The sequence below is a fragment of the Arvicanthis niloticus genome, chromosome 21, assembly GCF_011762505.2.
Source record: "Arvicanthis niloticus isolate mArvNil1 chromosome 21, mArvNil1.pat.X, whole genome shotgun sequence".
Classification (NCBI taxonomy): Eukaryota; Metazoa; Chordata; class Mammalia; order Rodentia; family Muridae; genus Arvicanthis; species Arvicanthis niloticus.
In genome coordinates, this window is record NC_047678.1 from 51,536,566 (window position 1) to 51,561,406 (window position 24,841).

General features: G+C 38.8%; 1 protein-coding gene and 1 pseudogene across 3 annotated transcripts; one reads left to right on the forward strand and one right to left on the reverse strand.

The window, feature by feature from the left end:
- The first annotated feature begins 3,389 nt into the window (after positions 1–3,389).
- On the forward strand, positions 3,390–23,719 carry Ndufv2 (NADH:ubiquinone oxidoreductase core subunit V2). Of its 3 annotated transcripts, none has more exons than XM_034483882.2 (8): positions 3,390–3,624; positions 12,536–12,601; positions 14,910–14,972; positions 15,055–15,171; positions 16,657–16,825; positions 19,965–20,074; positions 22,012–22,088; positions 23,567–23,719. In XM_034483882.2, exons 1-8 carry the CDS (start codon positions 3,574–3,576, stop codon positions 23,658–23,660), a joined length of 747 nt encoding a protein of 248 aa, XP_034339773.1. In that variant the 5' UTR covers positions 3,390–3,573; the 3' UTR covers positions 23,661–23,719. The 3 variants fall into 3 exon arrangements, with proteins under 3 accessions (XP_034339773.1, XP_076773698.1, XP_034339774.1); XM_034483883.2 differs by lacking the exon at positions 3,390–3,624 and adding an exon at positions 4,218–4,317; XM_076917583.1 differs by lacking the exon at positions 12,536–12,601 and having other exon boundaries at positions 3,461–3,624.
- On the reverse strand, positions 8,374–8,654 carry LOC117693335 (small ribosomal subunit protein eS27-like pseudogene; annotated as a pseudogene).
- Positions 23,720–24,841: the final 1,122 nt, after the last annotated feature.

Here is a 24,841-nt window from a genome sequence, read left to right on the forward strand (position 1 = left end):
CAACAATGATTAGCTGTGAATGGAAAGTCCAAGGATCCAGTAGTTGCTCAGTCCTGCAAGGCTAGTAGATTCCAACAGATGTGCTGGCAAGTAAATGCAACCAAAGAGTCAATCTTCCTTCTTTCAATGTAGGTCTCCAGCAGAAGGTGTGGCCCAGATTAAAGGTATGTACCACCATGCCTGGATCTGGGACTTGTTTTGTCCCAGGCTGACAATGAACTCAGAGATCTCCTTGCCTTAATCTCCTGGGATTCATAGCCACTATGCCTCGAGATCTCCATGGCAAGATCCAGGTCAGAAACTTGTATCTCCCAGCCTCAAGATCTATATCACAGGCGAGCCTTCCAATTCTGGATTGTAGTTCATTCCAGATATAGTCAAGTTGACAACCAGCAATAACCATCACAGCCCCCTTGTTATATTACATTATCACCAGCTTTCTGTTTTCCAATTCCTTCACTCCCTAAGCTTAGCTGTCCTGGAACTTGTTCTGTAGACTGACTTAGAACTCAGAGATCTGCATGCCTGTCTCGTGGGATTAAAGGTGTGTACCATCACACCTGGACTTAATTTTTCTTCATCTAGAATTTGCAGTCCCAGGTTGGCCTTCAACTCAGATCTTCTTGGCTTTATCTCCTGGGATTAAAGGTGTGTATCACCATGCCTGGATCTAAATTTAGCTGGGTAGGATCTTGCCCCTAAATCCCTTAATCTGTTATCTCCTACAACATAGGATCCTGTTCCATTTCACTTCCTGGTGCCCCTTTAATACTCAAACTACATATTTTATATTTTTTCCTTTCTAAGCTTGCTATACTTATTCAAAACACTCTTCATGGGACTCAACCATAGAACAAAGTCTATGGTGGACATTTCTGAGACTTCCTTTGTCAATGCAATTAATCTTGAGTTTCTTCACCTTAGCCTCAGGCAGACTCTTTAGACAAGGCCAAAAGCAGCCATGTTCTTCACAAAAATACTACAAAACAGTCTCTAGGCCACATACTGAAGTTCTTCTCCACTGAAACATCTTGGACCAGGTCTGCACAGTTCAAATCACTCATAGCAACAAAGTCTTCCATATTCCTACTAGGATGGTTCATTAAGCCCAACTGAAAACATTCCATGGCTTTCCAAATCCACATTCTTCCAAACAAAAGCATGGTCAAGCCTATCACAGCAATCAATACCCAGTCCCTGGTACCAACTTGTATTTTTTTTTTTCTTTCGAGACAGGGTTTCTCTGTGTAGCCCTGGCTGTTCTGGAACTCACTCTGTAGACTAGGCCAGCCTCGAACTCAGAAATCTGTCTGCCTCTGCCTACCAAGTGCTGGGATTAAAGGCATGCGCCACCACAGCCCGGCACCAACCTCTATCTTAGTTAGGCTTTTACTGTTATAAACAGACACCATGACCAAGGCAAATCTTATAAGGACAACATTTAATTGAGGCTGGCTTACAGGTTCAGAGGTTCAGTCCATTATCATCAAGGTGGGAACATGGTAGCATCCAGGCAGGCATGGTTCAGGAGGAGCTGAGAGTTCTACATCTTCCTCTGAAGGTTGCCAGCAGAATACTGGCTTCCAGGCAGCTAGGATGAGGGTCTTAAAGCCCACACCCACATCGACACACCTACTCCAACAGCCACACCTTCTAATAGTGCCATTCCCTGGGCCAAGCATATACAAACCATCGAAATGATACATACATGATTATCATAGTCCAGCCAGAGACTGGGTACAGAAACTGTATGCATTATACAAAGATTTTCATCCAGCTAAAAGATTTATTGACTGTCTTTTATATGCTAAGTATAGTACAAGATGTTGACTAAAAAAAAAAATGGAAAGTTCTTTACTCAGAGAAGTTATAATCAGGTGGCAAATACAGTGAAAGGGAGACAGGCATATTGTTGAGGTACCTCCATGACTAATCTAGACTAGGTGTCTGAGAGACTCCTAATAAAATACAACAAAGCCACATTGAAGAATCCATACAGAATTAGTATCATCCATATATGAGTTCCTGTGGTTTAATTTGTAATTTCCTTTGATCTGATTTTAGTTGTATAACAATCATGTGTATCAACATCAGGTAAACTGGGTTTGGTGGTGATGCTTAAAAGGTGGTGGTATGAGGGTCATGAGTTCAAGACTAGCTTTACCTATAGTGAGCTTGAGACCAGCTTGGGCTACATGAGACTCTGAAAAGGCCAAGCTAGCTGGGCGGTGGTGGCGCACGTCAGCCTGGTCTACAGAGTGAGTTCCAGGACAGCCAGGGCTATACAGAGAAACCCTATCTCGAAAAAACCAAAAAGAAAAAAAAAAAAAAAAGCCAAGCTATTATAGCTGCTAATTATGATAATATGCTTGGGTGTGCACACTCAATAAGATAAATCAGTATTGGGACCCCAACTATCCTCTCTTTTTCAGTATCTTTTCAGTCCCTCAGAGAAGCACTAAAACAAATTTAGAAGTGGCAAACTAATACTGGAGATAATGCAATAGGAACCAAGGCATTTAGTATCATTGATTGAAACCGCTGTCTCTTGAGTCGAATAATTTGTGGAATATGATTCACACAGGTTGCAATGGATTATCTTAGTTTTTTTTTTTTTCAAAAAAAAAAAAAAAAAAAAAAAACTCATGAAGGATAACCTTTCGGAATCTTCATACTGTTGTCAAAATTCCAGAAACTATTTACAACTTTATTATAGCAAAAGGAAAGGGGTAGATGCAAAAGAGGACACACACTAAACGTTAGCCAAAGGAGGAGTCAAGAATAAGTTAAAAGCCCAAGGTGGCAGTACACGCTTGGCTGAAGGTTGAGGAGGATCTCACAGAAGCTGTGTAAAATATCTACGGCTGGAAACAGCACGATGCAACTACAGCTGCTAGGAATTTCCAGAGACCAAACAAACATCAAGAAGACAGTGGCTTTCTCCTTCCACTAGTTTCATTATGGAAAATGTCTAGAGCATATACAAGCACAAAGAATATTTGTTCGTCTACCACGCAGCATCAACAGTCATCATTTCTACCTCCCACTTCCTGGCATTCCGAAGTCAATTCCAGCTAGCCTAACATTTTACAGACTCTAAAGAGAAGGCTTGCGAGCCAAGGAACTTGCTGTCCAGGTCCACTATGTGGCAGCCCTTTAAGTACGACGGTATGTAAAATAAGACTTAACCAAACGGATTTTGAAAGAAGAAACTGCAATACCAAAGGAAGTGTTTGACGAACAGACAAAACAGCCTCCAGAAGGCGCTATTCGGCCTCGGGGAAGGAACTAGCCCCGGGGAAGGTCCCAGCCCCGGGACCCGCCTTTTAGAGATTGGGCTGTTTCGGGCCCGCCCACCAGTTCCAGCGGGCCCCCGCGCTCATCCGCGTCCGGAGCAACTTACTGCTCCAGACGCCCTGGCCCGGGCTCGTGAGCGCGCGCGCCGTGCGTCCCCGGGCTCGTGAGCGTGCGCGCCGTGCGTCCCTCGCTCGGGGTTGTGCGCGCAGGACCTCCTGGCTCGTTCGTTCCCAGTCATCCTAGAGCGGCCGGGGTCAGAGAACCGCGTACCCTGCCATGTTCTCCTTGGCGCTGCGGGCCAGGGCGTCCGGCCTCACCGCTCAGTGGGTAAGAGGCTCGGGGTGAACCTGAGTACTGTCTCCACAGTCTCCTGCTCTTCGTGCCTCCCTTAGCTTTGGTACCGGGAGCCCCCAGGGGCCTGGACAGGTCAGCTGGCGGCGGCAGGGACGCCGCGGCCTTCGTCCTCGGTGCCTCCGGGATGCACCGCAGCTGCGGTGGCTGCGGGTTGAGGGCCGCCCACACAGGCCCGGGAAAGTCACCCCTAACTTAGTCAAGGTCAGGAAGACGGTTGTCATTCGTCCTGGCGCGGAACGTAGTGAAGCCCTGGCGGCCCGCTACTTCCAGGATCCCGGCCACGAAGAAAGGGGCTTCTTGTCTGTCAGGTTTAGCGACAACGCTGCAGCAGAGTTAAAAGCATTCCGGAGAAAACGCTGATAATGCTTGGTGAAGGCTTGCTGAGTTCCTTTAGGCCTAGATAAAGGTGACCAGCGTTTCATTTACTGAAGTTGTTCATTCATTATAGGAAATGCTCGGCAGAAAATCGTAGGAATTAACCGTGAAAGAATAGTAGCACGAGTAACTGCACTGACTAAAGAGCCCTAGTTTTCTGTTCATTTGAGTGTCATGTACATCTCAAATAGGCAAAAGGAATTGAATTGAAGTTGAAACACTGAAGCGAACCTAAAATGCAGATTCCAGGGCCTGCGAGATAGCTCGGTGTGGAAAGGCGCTGGCCTCCAGGTGAGAGGACTAGTTGCTGACCGACCTTCACGAACATGACTTGTGTCCGGAGATTGTTGGGGCACACGATAAATAATGGCTATTGTAATTAATTAACTACATGGCAATTACAGGAAAGAGAGAAGCCCTAATTGTTTGGATTTTATTTTCCCAACAGTAAAACAAAAATTAAGTTAGTCCTCAAAAAAACACAGTATATATTAGTATAGAATTCATTTAGGGCTTTTGACTTTAACCTGTGCTTTGAAGGATAGCATTCCAGGTTACCTTTTGTAGTTATATGACTTGAACTAGAATTAGTCTTTGTTTCTTCAGCTGTGAGATGGGACTATTGAGTCCATCCCAAGTTATTTGAAGCCTTAATATATTTCTAGTTCCAGGTAACAGTGTGGATTGGATTATAGTACTTTTTTTTTTTTCCTTTTGGAACTAGATCTCACCATGCAGCCCTGGCTGGCCTGGAGCCTGCTAAGTGTGGTGCTGATCTTGAACTCTTGTTGGTCCTCTTGCATTGACTCTTGAGTACTGAGATTACAGGTGTGAGCTTCCATGCCCTGCTGGAATATACTAGTGATGGGTGATGCTTGGTGGCCCTTTGCTGTGTGTTTAATAGGTGAATTTATATCTTATTTTAGAAGGCGGTACAGTGTTGACATCACTACAAATTACAAATTAGAAACAGAATTCCGGTTTTTGTGGGGTTATTTCATGTAAGAACACTAATAAGGTACATATAAGTATGGTCGGTCACATCTGATATCCTAGCATTCAGGAGTCAGAGGCAGGAAGATTAGAATCTTTGTTATCTTTAGGTGTATAGTGAGTTTGAGGTCTGCCTGGCCTATATAAGTTCCTGTCTGTAAAATATCCCCAACTCAAATCCCAGCCCCCTACAACAAACAAAAAGGTAACCATGGTAGTGTAGAATAGTAGAGAGTCAGTGACAGGCTTTATGTACAGTAAAGTTCTGCTTTAAGTAGATGACTGGTACAGGAGTGGGGTTGGAGTCAGACACTGCAAGGTTCCATAGGTAAGAGAGGCTCTGTGAATCATTCTGTTGAGGAGACTACTAAGAAGTAGGGGCAAAGAAGTTCCCAGAGACATCTTCTGTTTCTTTTGTTTTTTGAGGCAAAGGGTAACAAGAAGTATAATTGAAAAGCAGGGTTTTGTTTTGTGGGTGCTATTGTTTTGAGACAGTTTTTTTTTTTTTTTTTTTAATTTTTTTTTTTAAATGTAGCCTTGGCTAGCCTGGAAGGAAGACCAACCTGGCTTCAAACTCACAGAGATCCACCTGCACTACCAAGCCACTGCTTTCAGTTTTAAAATGTTTTTCCCCTCTGATAGTGGGTTTTGCGCTGTCACCCCAACATGCTCCCCACAATGAATAATTTTGAATTGTATCCTGGACGTTGTGAACATATAAGTTAGACATTACAGTCTAACTTACTTCTTTAAAGAATGCCCATCCCCATTGTCATGAGTGGTAGACCAAATATTGGTTCTATTTTAGCTGGGCTGCTTAGAGTCCATCATTACACAGGGGTCAGACAGATCTGAGTAGTTTCTGTCTCCATTTTGGTACTTCCTTTCCTGGGATTTACCACTTGTCCATGCCTGAGATTATCCACTTCTTTCGCTAAGTCAAACCATTTAAGACTGCTATTTATTTATTTATTTGTTTGTTTATTTATTTATTTATTTTGGATTCTTTGTTTGTAGAACAGGGTTTTACTGTGTAGCCCAAGCTGGCTTTAAACTCTGGCAGTCCTCTTAGCATACCTCCTAAGTGTTGGTGTTACAGGTGTGAGCTGTCATACCTAGCTTACATGAGAAATTTTTGATTTGTTTGTTTGAGACAGGGTTTCTCTGTGCAGTCCTAGTTGGCCTGTTACATTAGAGATACTCAAACCTAACTCTGTAAAATCCCAGCAGGCCCAAAAGACAGTTTACCTTTTAGGATAGGCATGTTTCTACATTGCCTTAATCCCAAAGGCGGGAAGATCTCAGTGAGTTTGAGGCCAGCCTGGTCTATAGAGCAGGTTCTGGGACATCAAGGGCTGCTTAGTGACCTTTCTCAACAAAACAAAACAAAACAAAACAAAAACAAAAACAAAAACAAAAACAAAAAAACCAAAACAACAATAACAAAAAAACCCAAGAAATTTTATCTTAGTGTGTGTGTATCTTAAAATCCTAAATCCCAAAACATTTTACAGATTTTTCTTAACTTATGCTGGGTTTACATACACTCCTACTTTAAAGGCCAAAGATTTAATAATAAATGAAACAGTATAGCTTGCCAATTCTCTAAAGTAGTTTCACTGTTTTGTTTTTTCTGTGTGTGTGTGTACACGCATATTCCTTTTTGAAGGTGCCCAGGGAAATTGTATATGATGAACAGTTGTTGTAATTATGAATGAGTGTTGAACGAGTGTTGTGATTATGGAGGCATGGCCAGTTCCTTCCTCCAGTGGCTCTCCGGGGCTAAGAGTAGGAAGTTACCATGATCATGATAGGTGAGTGGGAGGCATAAAGTGTTGTAAGTTGAAGTAGCCACATGTCTAAGGAGGGAGGTGCATGGTAGACTGGAGAGGAATAAGAGGGTGGAAGCCTGGATTGAAAGGGTCAAAAGGCCTTTTCTATGACATGAAAGGATTTAGATTTTATCCATTAAGACGTGAACAGTTACGGCAGATGCATAGCATGCTCAGATTGAGTCCAGTGCTACCACCTTCAGTCCTCTGCTCATTAGAATTTTTGTGAACATCTCTAGAGATGTGGAAAAGCATAAGACAGTCATGGAACCACGTTATTGGTGGTAATCTGGGGTGGAGGGAGAACTAGGATAGAAGCAGGGCTGGGGAATGCAATAGCAGGAATAGCAAAAATTATTCAGTAGAATGTCTAAGACCTAGTGATTTAATACGTCAGGAAAAGTATATTGAAATACTTTTCTCAAGTAATGCATGGCATTAAGATATTGTATATAAAGACTGTTATTTGCATTTGATGGTCTATACCTATAATCTTGTCACTTGGGAGACTGACATAGGAGCATAGAAAGTTTAGGCTAGCCTGGGCTATCGAATGAGACTTTTATCTCAAAACAACAAAAAGTAAATATGAAAAGTATAATGAAAGGAGATACCACGTGAAGGTAGAAATAACCAAAGTTTCATAATTATGTGCAGAGTCAGGTACAGTCAAACTATATCATCTTCTGATATCTTTTTCTGAGAATTTTTCTAGACTTGTCTGCCTGAGACTTAAGCTAGAAATTAAATATCATAAAATTTAATCAGCATTTTACACTAAATGTTAATCCTGTCTTTAATCTTTGGTAAGTACAAAGTTGCATATTAGAAAGTAGCAAAGTATTACTATAAACTTTTTACTTTGGGGGGTGGACTCAGAAAGTTCTGAGTTTATACCACTTAGTTTTTTCTCTTCACTCTTTTTTTTAAAAATTTAGTTATTTTATTTATTTATTAATTATGTATACATGTTTGCCTGCATGCCAGAAGAAGGCGCCAGATCTCATTATAGATGATTGTGAGTTACCATGTGGTTGCTGAGAATTGAACTCAGGACCTCTGGAAGACTAGCTGGCACTCTTTACCTCTAAGCCATTTCTCCAGCCCCTGCTCCACCCTTAATCATTCTGTCATCAGTGATTTGCAATTAAAACATTGATTTGTTTTGAATGGAAATGTGTGTAAACTCATGCGAATATGCAGAATTATTGGTCAGCAAGAGTATGCCTCAAAAATATTTTTCCAGGGATTGGTAGAGTGGTTTAGTGCCACCAAAACTGCCATCTTGAGTTCTGTCCCTGGGGCCAATTTCTGTGAGTTGTTCACAGAAGAGAGAGAGAGAGAGAGAGAGAGAGAGAGGGAGAGAGAGAGGAAGGAGAGAGAAAGCAATAGATAAGTAATGTTAAAGAGATTGTCCAATTTGTAGCAGCATAGATCTACTGAACAACTTTTTTTTTTTTTTTTTTTTAAATACAAAATGTGTTTATTGGAATAGTTCCCACTTAACCTGAATCAGGTACTTTCAGTGCCACTGCCTCCTGTTCGAGCATCCTTTTCTCAGCCTTGCCTTTCTACCTATAGCTGACAGGACAGTGGAGCAGCCAACACACAAGACTACCGTTTGTGCATGGGTAAAGACTGCTTATTTTATCGCATCCTGGGCATTTCTTATCCATAAAGTAGAAACTGGGGCTCTGCACCAGGCACTTTTTCCTGTGTTTCCTTTTCTTGTCTAGAAAGGGATGAAGGGAGGCATGTTCTTATAGGGAGGTCTTGACCACCAGAAAGCTAATTGACAGCTTTTTCAAAATTAGCTCTGTATTTATTTCAAAGATTTATTTTCCTTTTATGTGTTTTAGTATTTTGCCTATATGTGTGTGTGTGTACACTGCATGTGTGCATGGTGCCCACAGAGGTCAGAAGAGGGCACTGGATCCCCTGGAACTGGAGGTATAAACAATTATAATTCACCGTGTGGGTGCTGAGAACCAGACCCCAGTCCTCTGCAAAAATAGGTCTCTTAACTGCTGAGTATCTCTCCAGCTCCTCTTTATTTATTTTAAACGATAATCTACGCATAAAACATCCCGAGTAAACAAAAATGGGATCAAATATTGACCAAAAAAAGTTCGATGTATTTCATTTGTGAATGTTTTATCTTAAATCAATCTTTTCTGGTTTGTGTATCAGTGTTAAATAGGAATTTGAAAAATAGAAAAAATATATGAACTTTTACAATCTTATAATAAAAATGATGGTGACTATTTATGGCATTCAATTTTTATTAGTGTCTGTATTTGTTATAATAGTCTGCACTTTTTTAACAGTTAATTTTGTTGTATTTTGTGTTTTGCCTGCATGTATGCCTATGTACCATATGCATCCTGTTGCCCAAGGTCATCAGAAGAGGGTCCCTAAGACTGGAGGTACAAATGGTTGTGAGCCACTGTTTGTGGGTGCTGGGAATTGAACCTGTATCCTCTGGAAGAGCAGCCAGTGCTTTTAACTGCTAGCCATCTCTGCAGCCTCATTTATGTCCTATAAAAAGAGAATTCTTCATCATTTCTAAATGTAACTGTGGCAGCCATACTTTTTTCCTGTGTCATTTTTATGAAAATTAACAGCTACTTAATACTCCAATATGGAAATTTTGCTCATTTAGAACTTCCCTTTGGGTGGTGAGATGGCTCACAAAGTAAAAACTTGCTGTGGAAACCTCATGACCTAAGTTTGACCCCTGGATCTCACAGTGGAAGGAGAGGACTCCTAAAAGATACACACAGATCATATCAAATTACACTCTGAAAATACTTTAAAATTAAAGCTTTGCTTATGTTTTTACACTAACTATGCTAGAAACAGTTTTTGTTTTATTTTGATTTGTTTTTTTTTTGTTTTTTGTTTTTTGTTTTTTTTTTTTTTTGACTGTTTTGTATCTTTTGAGACAGGGTCCACTATGAACTCTTGGCTGGCCTGAAACTCACAATGTAGACCAAGCTGCCCTGAATTCATAAGAGATCTGTGTGGCTTTGTCTCAGCACTAGGGTTAAAGGTGTGTGCCACCATGCATGGCAAAATATTCTTATGTCTTTTATACTCATTTCTTTTAAAGATGTATTATTTTTAAATATGTTTGTATATGTAGGTATATGCCCACAAGTGCAGGTGCCTGCAGAGTTAGAGGTCTGGGATTTCCCTGGAGCTAGAGTTATAGGCAGGTGTGAAATGTCCCAGCTGGATGCTGAGAATAGAACTTTGAAGAACAGCCCCAGCTTAGAGTGGGAGGTCAGCAGTACCTGAGAGGAACAGAACAAAATGTAACAGTCAGATTGGTTCCAGAGCAGTTGGACCTGGTAAGTCTGCATAGCATTACAAGTAGTATGTGTGTGACTGGAGCTGCTGAAGTATTTAGTAAAGAACTGGAGAGGCTGCCAGGGCCGGGAACATGTCCTATAACCACTAAGCCATCTCTTCAGCTCCCTTACCTGCATTTTGTAATAGGTGAGCGTGCGTGCATGCGTGTGCGTTCTCTCTCTCTCTCTCTCTCTCTCTCTCTCTCTCTCTCTCTCTCTTTCTCTCTCTCTCATTCTCTCTCTCATACACACACACATACACACACAGAGCACCTCTTCCCTTGAGACAGGGTCTTCATATGTAGAGCTAGATACACAACATCTCTCAAGCTTCCTAGTGCTAGGATTCACCCCCATCTACTACTGCAATGTTCTTCAAATTTCCAAAAGTGTTACTGTGTTAAAAGAAATAAATTCACATCAGGCATGATGGCTCACACCTTTAATCCCAGCACTCAGAAGGCAGAGGCAGGTGGTTCCAGGATAGCCAAGGCTCTGTTGCATAGGGAAACCATGTCATCAACCATCCCCTGCCAAAACAGCCCCCACCAAAGATATGAATTCTTTGAGGTTTTCCATAAATCATACTAGTTTGCTTCCCTAAAAGGCTTGTATGAGTGTTTGCCTAATGCATTAGCAAGCCCATTTCTCCCATGCTCTCAACAAAATGGAATGCTATCTTAAAAAAAAAAAAAAAATCCAAACCAAAATTTTTCCTAATTTAAGCTGGCAGTATTATTTTAAATTTCATGCTTTTAAATTTTTAAATGTTCATGATCTTTACTAATTTTCCTCATTAACTTTATGCACTTAAAGTCTTTTCTAGGTGTTATCCCTTTATCACTAGATGTGTGTAAGGCATAGTAGTCTTCAACATAGTTGGTAGATGATGCCAGAGAGAGAGAATGAAAGGAACAAACAGAGCAGAGGAGTCAGAGCTGAGTCCTCAAGGTGGGGAAGGTGAAAAGATGGGTTACTTCCCCTGCCTTAAAATTAATCATTATTATGAAATAGTTATTTTCTCAGTGTTTACTTAAGTAATTCTCTGTTATTCAGAAGTTGTTTCTATATTGTATTCTCAGCTAAAGTGACTGCAGCATGTGTTTTCTATAGTTTAGTGTCATGTTTCACAGCCTTGAATGTATTGAATTGTCTTTTAAAACTATATATTTAAAACAAAAGAAGCATAAAGTAATGCTTGTTTATCTACTATCTGCTGAAGGGGTGGGAGGGGGGTGGTGGTAGGGGAGAACACAGTTGAGGCAAAGCCCCTCCAGGACCCTTTCTCTGGTTGTGGGTGGTACATAAAACTGATAGCTTGACCACTATTTGCTGTACCTATGTCTGTAACTAGGTTTTCTAGTTAAGGCAAGATGAAGCACTATGCTCTGTGGTAAAGTTAAGTATATTGTTGGGTCATGTCACTTGCACTAAGTCTCTCTGGTAGCTGGTTCCATGCTTGGTTTAATTCAGTGTCTCACCATTTGTGGTTCACAGAATTAAGAAATGGTGGGATTTAGAATAATACTTCATTTGTTTAGAGTAGGAGGTCAGCAGAAACAGGAGAACAAAATGTAACAGTCAGATTGGTTCCAGAGCAGTTGGACCTGTAAGTCTGCATAGCATTACAAGTAGTATGTGTGTGACTGGAGCTGCTGAAGTATTTAGTAAACTGGAGAGGCTGGCAGGTCTGGTAATGCGTTCTATAATCAATGCAACACCAGGAAGGCTGAGGCAAAAAGAAAGAATTAAACTCTAGCTTGGGCTACATAGGGAGACTATCAAAAAATTTTAGAACAGTATAATGTGACTATGTGTGCATAGCTGTGACTCATGTGTAGAATAAAAACATTACCATATTAGGGCCAGGTGTGGTGGAACAAACCTTTAATCTTGGGAAGTGAGGCAGGTGGATTTCTAGGACAGCCTGGTCTACCGGACAATCCAGTAGAGCAGGGCCACACAGTGAGACCCTGTCTCAAGCAACAGAACTCTACCATATTAAAAAGCTGACATCAACTCAGACAAGAGGAATGACAACCACTTAATTCTGAGTGAGTAGAAAGTATGCAGGACACCCTGGGCACCTGTACTCAACTCTGGCTTGGGTTTGGGTCAGTTCTTCCACTGACTCCCACAGGTGAGTTAATAATGTGCTAGGATATAGGCCAGCTCTCCTAAGATGATAACTTGATTCCCTTGTTTTAAATTATGACTCTTAAAATACTTCTTCATGAAATTTTCTTTTAAATTTGTGACTTAATTTTCTTTTTTGTGTGTGACTTAACTTTCTTAAAAATTTAAAATTTAATTTTTTAAAAAAAAATTTAGGGAAGACATGCAAGGAATTTGCATAAGACAGCAGTGCAAAATGGTGCTGGAGGAGCCTTATTTGTGGTAAGTAATTGGAATTCCTCATAATGAAAAGACTTTGGAATTTGAGTGGATCCACTGTAATATCATAAATTATGGGTTATGTTACCATAAGTCCTTGGCAGAATACTTGCCTAGAGTATGCAGGGTCTGGGTTCAATCCCTAGCACTGCAAAGGAAAGGATTAAACAATTTTAAAATTTTGTTTTAGTTTTATGTGTGAACGTAACTGAGAACATGTATGGACACTATGTACATGCAGGAACCAGAGAAGGTCAGGCCATGTTAGATCCTTATGAACTTGCGTTATAGTTAGCATGTGGGTGTTGGGAACCAAGCCTGATTGCAAGAGCAGTAAGGGCTCTTAACCTCTGAGCCATTTCTCCTGCCCCCCAAAAGCAAAACCTTAATGTCTGTGTCTTTGATATATATTGATCACCATGGGGATTTAAATATAGCTTGTTAAATTTGTTATAATTCAAATGCTGTTTGGTTCCAGCTGAACCTCTCAATTATAAACTAACACCTAGGAATTAGAAGACTCTAGAATTAAGAATTTTGGTTATTATGAGCAGAGCATGGTGGAGCATGCCTTTAGTCCCAGCACCTGGAAGGCAGATGAGAGAGTTTAAGGCCAGCCTGATCTGCATAGTGAGTTCTGGGAGCCAGGGCTCTGTTACACAGAGAAATACCATCTCAGAAGGTGGAAAAATTTAGGTTATTGTTTGGTAATATTGCTATGAATGCTAATCTGATGGTCAGATTACATGACTGTAATTTGAGAAATCCCAACAGGGTATTTGTTTGAAACTTAAGAGTTTATAGTAATACAGTTAGTGCATTGATGCATAATAAATATATTCTTTCACAAAGCAGTTGGTCTCCATAATCTTGGCTTCACAGTTTTAACACTAGGTGGTATTTAAAAACTAGCTTTAAATGCTGTGTCTGTTTTTAGTAACTAATCTAGTATTTGATGACAATGGTAGTAAACTTGTATGATGAGTTAGAGTACATACTTCAAATTATTGTCCAAAGCTTCCATTTTCTTCCCTCTTTTGCTTGATACCTTTTTTAAAAGCAAACCTCTGAGAACATCAAGATGTTTTGTTGATATTACACTTATTCTGTTCTTTATTATGTACTTACTTATGCTGACTACTGCTGGCTGGCCTGGAGCTCAGAGATCTGCTTCCTAATGAGTGCTGGGATTAAGCACACTTTTAATGTTTGGCTTACTCCACTGGGTTTTTGTTTGTTTGTTTTTGTTGTTGGTGGTGGTGGGGTTTTTTGGGATATAGTTGTGATTTTAGTTTTTTGCTTCTGATGTTTATTTTTATATAGGGTTTCACATTGTAACCCAGGATGTCTTTGAGTTCTTGGCAATCCTTCTGCCTGGGATTCTTGGCAAACTAAACCTTCTAAATGTTAGCTTAATGGTTTCTCTGTGGTAAACTTGTCTGGGGAAAGATGTACCTTTGTACCTCTTGAAAGAGTACAGATGTGTTGTTCCAGACATCTTGGACAATTGAATTCCTTTGCTTTGGGGTACTGTGCTTGTCAGGAATTCACATTTAGAATTTTTTATTTAAAATTTTTATTGGTGTATATGTCTACCTGGATATATGCATGTGGTACAGGTATCCTTACAGGCCAGAAGGGTCATTGGATACCCTGAAACTGGAGTTACTGGGAATTCTGTTTCCCAATGTGGAATTCTGGTTCTCTGCATTAGCAGCAAGCATTTTCCCCCCAAATAGGGTTACTTGGTATAATAGAGCCCTAGCTATCCTGGAACTTTCTTTGTAATCCAGGTTATCCCCAAACTCAGAGATCCACATGCCTCTGCCTCCAGAATGCTGGGATTAAAGGCATGCATCACCATGTCCTGCAACAGCAAGCATTTTTAACCTTTTCGCCATCTCTCCAGCCCATATATAAATTTCGTGTCTTAATTACATACTGCTGCCGGTATTATATTTGATATTTGAACTAGAATATCCTATCCCTAGTAAAGCTGGATAACTATTTGTTGTTTTGAAACCAAAAAAAAAAAAAAAAAAAAAAAAAAAAAAAAACGCATTAATCTTTAAGGGTTCATTTTGAAAGTATTCTAAGTTTTAGTTCTGCTAACTTTACTTTGATAAACAGTCAACAAATAAGTATTTTTAGTTATTCCTGCTACAAAGATAAACTGATGGGATTAGAGATTAAATGAGCAGCCACTATATAATATAGCAACAATCATATAATGTAGTGTACAGTAATATTTTAGTTTTAGAGAAAATGTTGATAATGTGGAAAAAAATCTTTTTAAATTTTTTTTGTATAGCATAGAGATACTCCTGAGAATAACCCAGATACTCCATTTGATTTTACACCAGAAAATTATAAGGTATGTTTAATAAACAACATAGTTGATTTATCAAGTATTCAGTGCATCCATACATATAAAGCAGACACTTTTCTTTCTACAGAGGATAGAGGCAATAGTAAAAAACTACCCAGAAGGACATAAAGCAGCAGCTGTACTTCCAGTCCTGGATCTAGCCCAAAGGCAGAATGGATGGCTACCTATCTCAGCTATGAACAAGGTATTGAATTCAACTGGCTTCAGAAAAGAGGAGAGATTGTATGTGATAACTTAATGTAGAGATCACGATAATCATTAATATCAGAGTTTACTCATACATTCATACAATAGATAGATAGATAGATAGGCAGGCAGGCAGGCAGACAGACAGACAGACCCACCCATCTCTTTAGTGTGTTTCTGTAATACAGCTTCCATTCTTGCAGGAAATAGGCACTAATATGAAAGAGGTGTTTTTCTCCTCCCACGCATTTTGAGGGAAATGGTCATTAATGAAAAGATCTCAAATATGTATAATTTAGTATCAAGGTGTTTTTGGAAATTAATGCAATAGAGTCTCAACATTAAAATTACAGGGGAAAAAATCCCTTACCAAATGTAATCTCATAATATCTTTACATCTTTAACAAAAATTTGTATCTAATATGTGGTATCTGGTGACCTTCAGAACCGCCAAGTGACCCACTTCAGCCTACTTATAAACACTGTTAATACTCATACTCTCTCCTTCCAAGACAGGGTCTTCGTGACACGCTTGGCCCAGTCTATTCTTAAGCTTTTGCCAGTCCTCTTGCCTTAGATGTGAAGATTGTTTTCCAAGTTTCAGCAATAATCTAGATTTCAGATTTACTTACATCCTGTTACTACTATGGTAATTACATTCACGTGACAGTACAGCACATCACTTACAGAGAATGTGTAAGAACAGCTCATTGTGCTTTCTACCTGACTAGCTGTCCTGTATACTCCAACTGTAGTACGCTCACACTCATCATTTTCTAAACTTTATTTGGTTATAAATGAAGTCCACTGTTAAGGTGGATTATCACAAAAAGAAACGGAAGACAAAGGCTATTATCTTTGTTGGGAGAACAGGAATAGGCTTTATAAAAACCATAAATGCAAATTTTAAGTTGTGTTGGTTGTTCTGTTTGCAATACTGATACGTGTTACAAGGCTTTATTTAATAAGTTAATGCTTTCCTTAGTTAATACAAGTGGTTAATTTTTCCAGAAACCTTGATGAAAACTGGGTATGTAACTAAGTTGAAGAGCATTTATTTGCCTATCAACTCCAAAGCCCTGGATTTAATCCTCAGCACTAAGAAAGAAAAAATAAAAAGTAGTATGCTATATAGTTCTTGTGAAAAAAAATTTGTCATTTGAAATTATACCTTTGTTTTTAAAGTCTTAAAAATATTTTTAAAAATTAAGCTTAGTTTGTGATGTACATGCGGAGGTCAGAGGACTTCTGTAGTTAGCAAGGTCTTTTACTTGCTTGAACCATCTTGCCCATGCCTCTTTTTTTTTTTTTTTTTTTTTTTTTTTTTTTTTTTTTTTTAAGGAAAATGTCTCTTGTTGACTATTAAGACTATAGAGAGAAAAAAACAAGCGTGTAAGATCATTTATGACACTGGTATTTAGAGCTGGATACATTAGCTTCAGGTGATGTGAACACTGTAATCTTTAATGTTTCAATATTTTAGGTGGCAGAAGTTTTACAAGTACCTCCAATGAGAGTATATGAAGTAGCAACTTTTTATACAATGTATAATCGAAAGCCAGTTGGGAAGTACCATATTCAGGTCTGCACTACTACACCTTGCATGCTTCGAGATTCTGACAGCATATTGGAGACCCTTCAGAGAAAGCTTGGTATGGAATGCTTTGTTTCTTTTATTAAAATAGCTAAAATAGCTGGGGTGCCTTGGGACACAACCTTAATCCCCCTGCACTTGGGAGGCAGAGACAGGGATCTATAAAGTAAGTTCCAGGACAGCCAGGGCTACACAGAGAAACCCTGTCTTGAGACACCTTTTCCCACCCCTAACCCCAAGCAAACAAAGCAAGCAAGCTTCATCTCTATACATTTCCTGACATCCAAACAAAACTATCTTTCTAGACCTGACATTTTCCACCTAAAATTTTCAACTTCAATTTATCTCATTTGTCTTGCACTTACTCAGTATTTTAAAAGATATTTGCTTACTTTTATTTCTTTCTAGTTTGTGTTCATCTAATTCTCAGCCTCAAGTCTGAGCCTTTAATCTATGTTAATCATTAAGAATGTTAGCATATGTCACATAATAATGACTATATATGGGCTAGAGAGATGGCTCAGGCAAAGAGCATGTACTACTTTTCCAGAGGATCTGAGTTCACTTCCTACCCAACATCTATGCATCAGACAGCTCACAACCACCTATAATTCCAGCCCCAGGTAGATCAGACATTTCTTGAGACATCTACACTTATGTGTACAAATAAATACACAATTAAAAATAATTTTTAGAGTGTCTGTATACTTTTCTAGAGAAGCCATAGAATAAGTAACAACATAGTAGGAATATTTCACAAGGGAAATTTTAAATAGATATATAAAATGAAACAAATGAGTTCTTTCCATACAAAATTGCCATTGCTGCTGCTGCTGCTGCTGCTTCTTCTCCTCCTCCTCCTCCTCCTCCTCTTCTTCTTCCTTCTCCTCTTCCTCCTCCTTTCTTCTTCTTCTTCTTCTTCTTCTTCTTCTTCTTCTTCTTCTTCTTCTTCTTCTTCTTCTTCTTCTTCTTCTTCTTCTTCTTCTCCTCCTCCTCCTCCTCCTCCTCCTCCTCCTCCTCTTCCTCCTCCTCCTCCCCTCTCCTTCTTCCTCCTCCTCCTTCTCCTCCTTTCTTCTTCTTCTTCTTCTTCTCCTCCTCCTCCTCCTCCTCCTCCTCCTCCTCCTCCTCCTCCTCCTCCTCCTCTTCCTCCTCCTTCTCCTCCTCTTCTTCCTCCTCCTCCTCCCCTCTCCTTCTTCCTCCTCCTCCTTCTCCTCCTTACTTCTTCTTTCTTTTTCTTCTTCTTTTCTTCTTTCTTCTTCTTCTTCTTTTTTTTTTTTTTTTGAGACAAGGTTTCTCTGTAGCCCTGGCTGTCCTAGAACTTGCTCTGTAGACCAGGCCGGATTCAAACTCAGAGATCTGCCTGCGTTTCCCTCTGGAGTACTGGGATTAAAGGTGTGTCCTACTACTGCCTGCCTGCATTTTTTTTTTTTTTTTTTTTTGACTGTGAAGTTAAAACATCTTTTAATTTTCCTTCTTTTACTGAAGAAGTACAGGCTTTATTTATACTAGAGGCAAGTACACACTTAACACTGACTTGTGTTCTCAGCCCCATTTTTTACTTACTTTGAAATAGGGTCTTACTAGTTGACTAAGCTGTTCTTGCTCACAGTCCTCTGACTCTCAAGTAGTAGCTGGTCTTTTTCATCAGTGTGGCTTTTTAAAAAATATATGTCCTTGCATGTCACAGATACATTTGGGCAATATCAAAGTATATGAGGCTGAAAGATCAAACTGGCTCCCAAAACACACCTCTAAGGTAGAGATTCTGGTAGCTGCTTGGTATATACGTTACAGGTTTTATATCCTTTATTATTTAGCATATAAATGTAATAGATGAGCTCTTATATGGTATAACTTTGGACTTCATGCATATAGCACACACTGTTTTCATTTTTTGCTGTTATAGACAAGAGTACTCTAGTAATTTCATGTATATACACCTTTGCATGTTTTCCATATTGTATGTTAAGATCATTTGTAAGAAATTGCTGAGTCACGCTTGCTGAATTTTAGCAATTTCTTCCCTTAAGGATATGAGTATTCATTTTCCTTACCTCTGTAATGACCTTCTGAATCTTTACCAATCTAATGGTGTAACTGTGTTATTAGCAGTCCAATTGGTTGTTTTTTTGTTTTTTTTTTTAATGACTTTTTTGTTTATGTGTGTACAGTACCCTTGGTGGCCAGAAGGGGATGTTGGATCCCTGGGACTGGAGTTATAGATGTTTATGACCCACAACTGTATATTTTGGTTTTTTGTTGTTGTTGTTTTTTTGTTTTTTGTTTTTTTTTGTTTTTTGTTTTGTTTTGTTTTGTTTTGTTTTGTTTTGTTTTGTTGGTTTTTCAAGACAGGGTTTCTCTGTGTAGCCCTGGCTGTCCTGGAACTCACTCTGTAGACCAGGCTGGCTTGGAACTCAGAAATCTGCCTGCCTCTGCCTCCCAAGTGCTGGGATTAAAGGCGTGCGCCACCACTGCCCGGCACTTGTTGTTGTTTTGTTTTTTGAAGCTTGAGAACAATTAGTTTAAAAGAAAACCCCTGAAGCAAACAAACTATAAATATCCACTGCTCCCTGTAGGAGTGAGACAGAGAAAGGTAGAGCCATGCTGATTGAGGTAGGCTGGAGGTCAGCCTTGTGACAGATAAGCAGCTAGGTGGAATGGGTGTAACAAGTTCAGTCTTAGCACAGAGTAAATGAAAACTGTGAGCACTGGTCTCTGGGTTTTTATTGATTTTAAAGGAACAAGCATACTTGAAAAATAGCTTGAAGATAGGCAGGTTGCTTTTGCCTATAATCCCAGACCTGTGGAACCTAAGCCAGGAGGGTTGTCATGAGTTAAGAGGCCAGGCCTGAGCTTCAGTGTGAGACTCTGTCTTCAAAACAAAACAACAAAACCTTAAAGACAAAAAATCAAAATGAGTGTTATGTTGTTATCATTATGTTGATTTTTTTTTTTTTTGAGACCAGATCTCAATGTATGGTCCAGGCTAGCCTTGAGCTGGAGTCCTGTCTCTGCTTTCCAAGTGCTGAGGTTACATGTATATACCATTATGTTTGGCACTTTTCATTTTTACAGAAATTTAATGCATGCCAATACTTTTATATACCTCTATAACATTGTTGATATTGTCATTTTTATTAAACAATATTGCTTTTATGCTATAATCTATTTCTTATAGTGATCATTTATATTTTTAGGAATAAAGGTTGGAGAGACTACACCCGACAAACTTTTCACTCTTATAGAAGTGGAATGTTTAGGGGCCTGTGTAAATGCACCAATGGTTCAAATAAACGACAACTACTATGTGAGTATCCATTCAACTTCATGTACGCTAAAGTTCTGAAGTGTTCTCTTTAAGATATTTCATGTTCAGATATTGGTTCTTGAGTTACTCATTTAGAAGAAACTATTAGTATAAGTATCTAAAAGGTTTTAAAAGAATTATCTTTAAACATTTTGCATTTTTCTACAGGATATAAATTTGAGTTTTAATTATGACAAATTTAGTTATTTACATATAGTAGAAACCAAGTCGAAACAGCAACACACTAGAGCATTTTCTTAGATGATATTGTCTATCATTATTATTTGCAGAAGAAATTATAAACACCTCAAATCTTTTTCTCTAGATAGCAACATAAATTTAGTGTGTATTCTTTTTATAGTTTTAAAGCTTTTTCTGTAGTCTGTATCTATAGAAATATGTCATTGTTTGCTTAAATTTTTTTATATAGATGAAATATATAACATTCCTCTACTGCTTTATCTGTATGTATCTCAAAAGGTTTTTTTTTTTAATTTTGTTTTGTTTATCTCTTTATCTTTGACCTGTAATTTTTCTGGAGGTATGTTCTTAATATCCAAATAAGTGGAATTATCTAGTTAGCATTTTAAATTACTTGCTGCCCCTATTATATCATGTTTTTCAATTACAGTATTTTGTTAGTTTTTATTTCTTAGAAAATAGTATATGGAGATTCTTTGAGGTCTTTGCTGAAGCTAACATTTTCAAGAGTGGACTTACTTCTCTCCTGCTCCTAGAGGTACTAATTGCACCCCCAAAGGGTGCAATGATATGGGTTCTAGCCTAGAAATTTTTTTTTTGCAGGACAGTTTACTTTCTAGTTTATCTTTGTAGTTAATGTATAGCTTTTTTGGAGCTTAACTGGGGTTTGGTTCATAATTTCTTGCTGAAATTTCTTTGAGGGTTTTGTTTTGTGCCTCTGTTATGTATACCTCAAAAAAGAATTATTAGTCAGGGCTTTTTAAGAAGCATAAATTTTGATATAGTAGCCCACAGTCCTTGGTGTCTAAGAGATTTTTTTTTTTCATTTTTTTCCAATTAGTAGTTAGAGCTTGATTCAGGATAGACATTAGGCCTGTACTTCTCAGGCACAACAACTGGTGATAGATAATCACTCTTTGAACCACAGTGCTTCTTTCAGGTTAGCATTTGTTTTGTTCTTTGGTGCTTCCCTACTTTATGTTTTCTTATTGTCTTAGTTACTGTTCTTACTGCTGTGAAGAGACACCATGACATGGCAACTCATATAAAAAAGAAAACCCAGTTTCGGCCTTGCTTATGGTTTCAAAGGTTTAGTTTATTATCATCATGACAGGAAGCATGTTGAAAGCTACATCCTGATCTGCAGGTAGTCACAGAGATACTAGGCTTGGCACTGTCAGTGACACACTTTCTTCAGCTAGGCCACTCCTCCTAATCCTTTCAACTAGTGCCACTCCCAGGTCACTGTGCATTCAAATAGACAAGCCTATGGGGGCCACTCTTACTCAAATTAAGTAATCTTCAAAGCAAGTTCAAATTGAGTTACCAATAAAGGAACTTGGGTGACTACCCTAAGATACTAGTGAGGCCAGAATTCAGACACAGAAATACACTTACTTTTGCCTTTTCAGCTAAAGCTCTTAATATATATTGCATTATATATTGGAGTTATTCAGTTGTAGATATCTTGGTAAGTAATAAATGAATTAATTTTAAGGACTTACAGTTTTGTTTTTTATTTTTTTTGGGGGGGGGTTGTTGTTGTTGTTTTCGAGACAGGGTTTCTCTGTGTAGTCCTGGCTGTCCTGGACTCACTCTGTAGACCAGGTTGGCCTCGAACTCAGAAATCCACCTGCCTCTGCCTCCCAAGTGCTGGGATTAAAGGCTTGCGCCACCACTGCCTGGCTTGTTTTGTTTTTTAATAGCAGTTCTTAACGTCTTCAATTTTTCTCTAGGAGGATCTGACACCCAAGGATATCGAAGAGATTATTGATGAACTCAGGGCTGGGAAAGTTCCAAAACCAGGGCCAAGGTATACTTATATTCATATATATAAACTCTAATGGCATAACCTACACTGAATTGATCTTTCACAGAAGCTTGATTTTAAGAGTTTTGCACTCATTCATAGGAGATGACTGGAAGTTTGCATATCTAAAGCTGTCATCTGGAGCAAGGTTTTTGTTTTGTTTTTTTTTTTTTTGTTTTCCATAAAAATCTATAAAATAAGGCTGGGGAGATGGTTCAGTATTCATAAAGTTGTTTCCCTGCAAGCCTTAGGATGGGAGTTCAGATTCTCAGAACACACATAAAACTGAGTGGGGTGGTGTTGGGAAGAGGAGACAGGGAATCCCCTGAGCAAGGTGGCTAGCATTCAGTGTGAGGCAGATCCTCGATATATTAAGGTAGAGGTTGATAGAGGCAGACATCTAACATTGACTTTGGGCTCCCATGTGCACATACATACCTCACACACAAACACATGTACAAACATGCCTACATACATCTCATAAATATAGGAAAAAAATTCTGTAAGATAGTTATCTGTGATCTACCAGAACATTTATACCGAAAGAGAATCTCCTACAAATAGAAATTGCTTAAAAGTTTATGTTACTAGAAGATTGATCTGAAATTAGCCTTCCTCTTATTTCCACCTAAAGATCCATTTTCCCTTTCAATCAATACGGGATAATTTAAAATATATTTTTAATTTTGATCATGTATAATGTATATGTGGAGGTCAAAGGACAACTTTGTGGAGTTGCTTCTCTTCTTAAACCTGTACAAGTTTCAGGTTTTGAACTTGGGTTGCTAGCCTTTTCAACAGTTTTCTTTCCTACTGACCTATGTCATTGATCCCAGTACAAGATGATCTTTAATTATTACTTCTTGAAATAGCTATCTTGTATTCTCCCTATCTTTTTCACCTATTTAATATCACAGATCTGTGTTTTTTTGTTTGATTGTTTTTTTGGTTGTTTTTTGGTTTTTCGAGACAGGGTTTCTCTGTGTAGTCCTGGCTGTCTTGGAACTCACTCTGTAGACCAGGCCTGCCTCTGCCTCCCAGGTGCTGGGATTAAAGGCATGCACCACCACTGCCTGGCAGTATCACAGATCTTTAATTAGTTTTCCTTATGTGCCACAGTTTGATCTCCATGGGATTTCTAGTTGGCTTGTGAATTCACAGTGATGCTTCAGACTAACTTTAGTACAGTCATATATCACATAATGACTTAACCAGCAATAGACAATGATAGTCCCATAAAGTTACATTAAAGCTGAAAAGTGCCTTTTAACATTATTTTGAGATAGGGTCTTACTCTATCACCCTGGCTGGTGTGGACCTCATTATATAGACCAGGTTAGCAACTCACAAAGCTCTGCCTGCCTTTGCCTCTGGAGTGCTGGCTGGGATTAAAGGTGAATACTACTATACCTGGCCAGTTTTTTAAAGTAAAAATTTACATATGTTAATCACTAATAATCATTACTTGCTTTTCTTTTCAGGAGTGGCCGCTTCTGTTGTGAGCCAGCAGGAGGCCTTACTTCTTTGACTGAACCACCCAAAGGACCTGGCTTTGGTGTGCAAGCAGGCCTTTAACTTATATTCAACTGTAAAAGTGTCACTGGAGAAATAAAATATGAACTTACATACATAAACTTTATACTATTTTCTTATTCCCACCTGTACACCTTGGTAGTAATCTAGTACCTTGCAGCTGTTAAATATTGTCAGAACAACAGAACTACTATTTTAGTCTATCTGTGAAGACTGTAATTATAACAATCAAGTTCAGAGTTATTTTAGTGTCGCCCATTCATTTTTATCAGTAGTAGGTTATTATTGTGAAGTAAAAGTTTTGCAAAACTTCCAATACATTTTTCCTTTGTATCTTTAGACACAGCCAAATTGTTAGAAATTTTTATAAGCTTTATGTCAATGTTCCCTTCAAGTGTTTTAATATTTAAGTATATAGTTCTAACCGAGTTTCTGACTGGTAAGACCTCACTACCAGTAATAAGGGTAAGAGGATTTTCTCTAAAAGTATTTTATGTTTGCCATCTCATTTTGTAGCCCTGCTTGTGTGTTTACCAGGCTGGCCTTCAACTTTGGGTACTTTTGCTTCTGCCTCCCAAGTTCTGGGATTATAATAAAAGCATAACTTAGAAGAAGAAAAATTAAAATAATTTGATACTATCTTTAACTATATTTATTTATTTAGAGACAGGATCTCACTTTGTATACTAGGCTGGACTAGAACTCATAGAAATCTAGTAAAGGTATTCAACAGCCACCACACTTGGATTTTGGCTTTGTTCTTGTTGTTGTTTGAGGCAAGGTTTGGCCATCATTGGCTATATTTTTTAACACTAGAAGTACCTAAGAAATAAATGGTGAAGTTGGTTAGTTGGACAATATGTGTTTGTATGAATAAAACTATTACATTCAACTCAAGAAAGGAGGTAATAGTACAGTACTTCTGAAAATGCAAATAAATAGTTTTAATTCATGGAATAATCAGATTGCTTCAGGATTTATCAAAGGCAGTGGTCTTACAGGTGCCTCATCATAGTAGTAGGCACTCAGGAGGCAGAGGCAGGTAATCTCTGAGTTTGAAGTTAGTCAGGTCTGTGTGTGGAAGTTCATACCAGACAGAACTACTTAGTGAGACTGTTGTCTTGAAAAAAAAAAAGCCAGATTTATTTTATATTATGTGCATCACTGTTTTGCCTGTGTACTTGGTGTGCACCAAAGGCAGAAGAGAGCATTGGACACCCAGG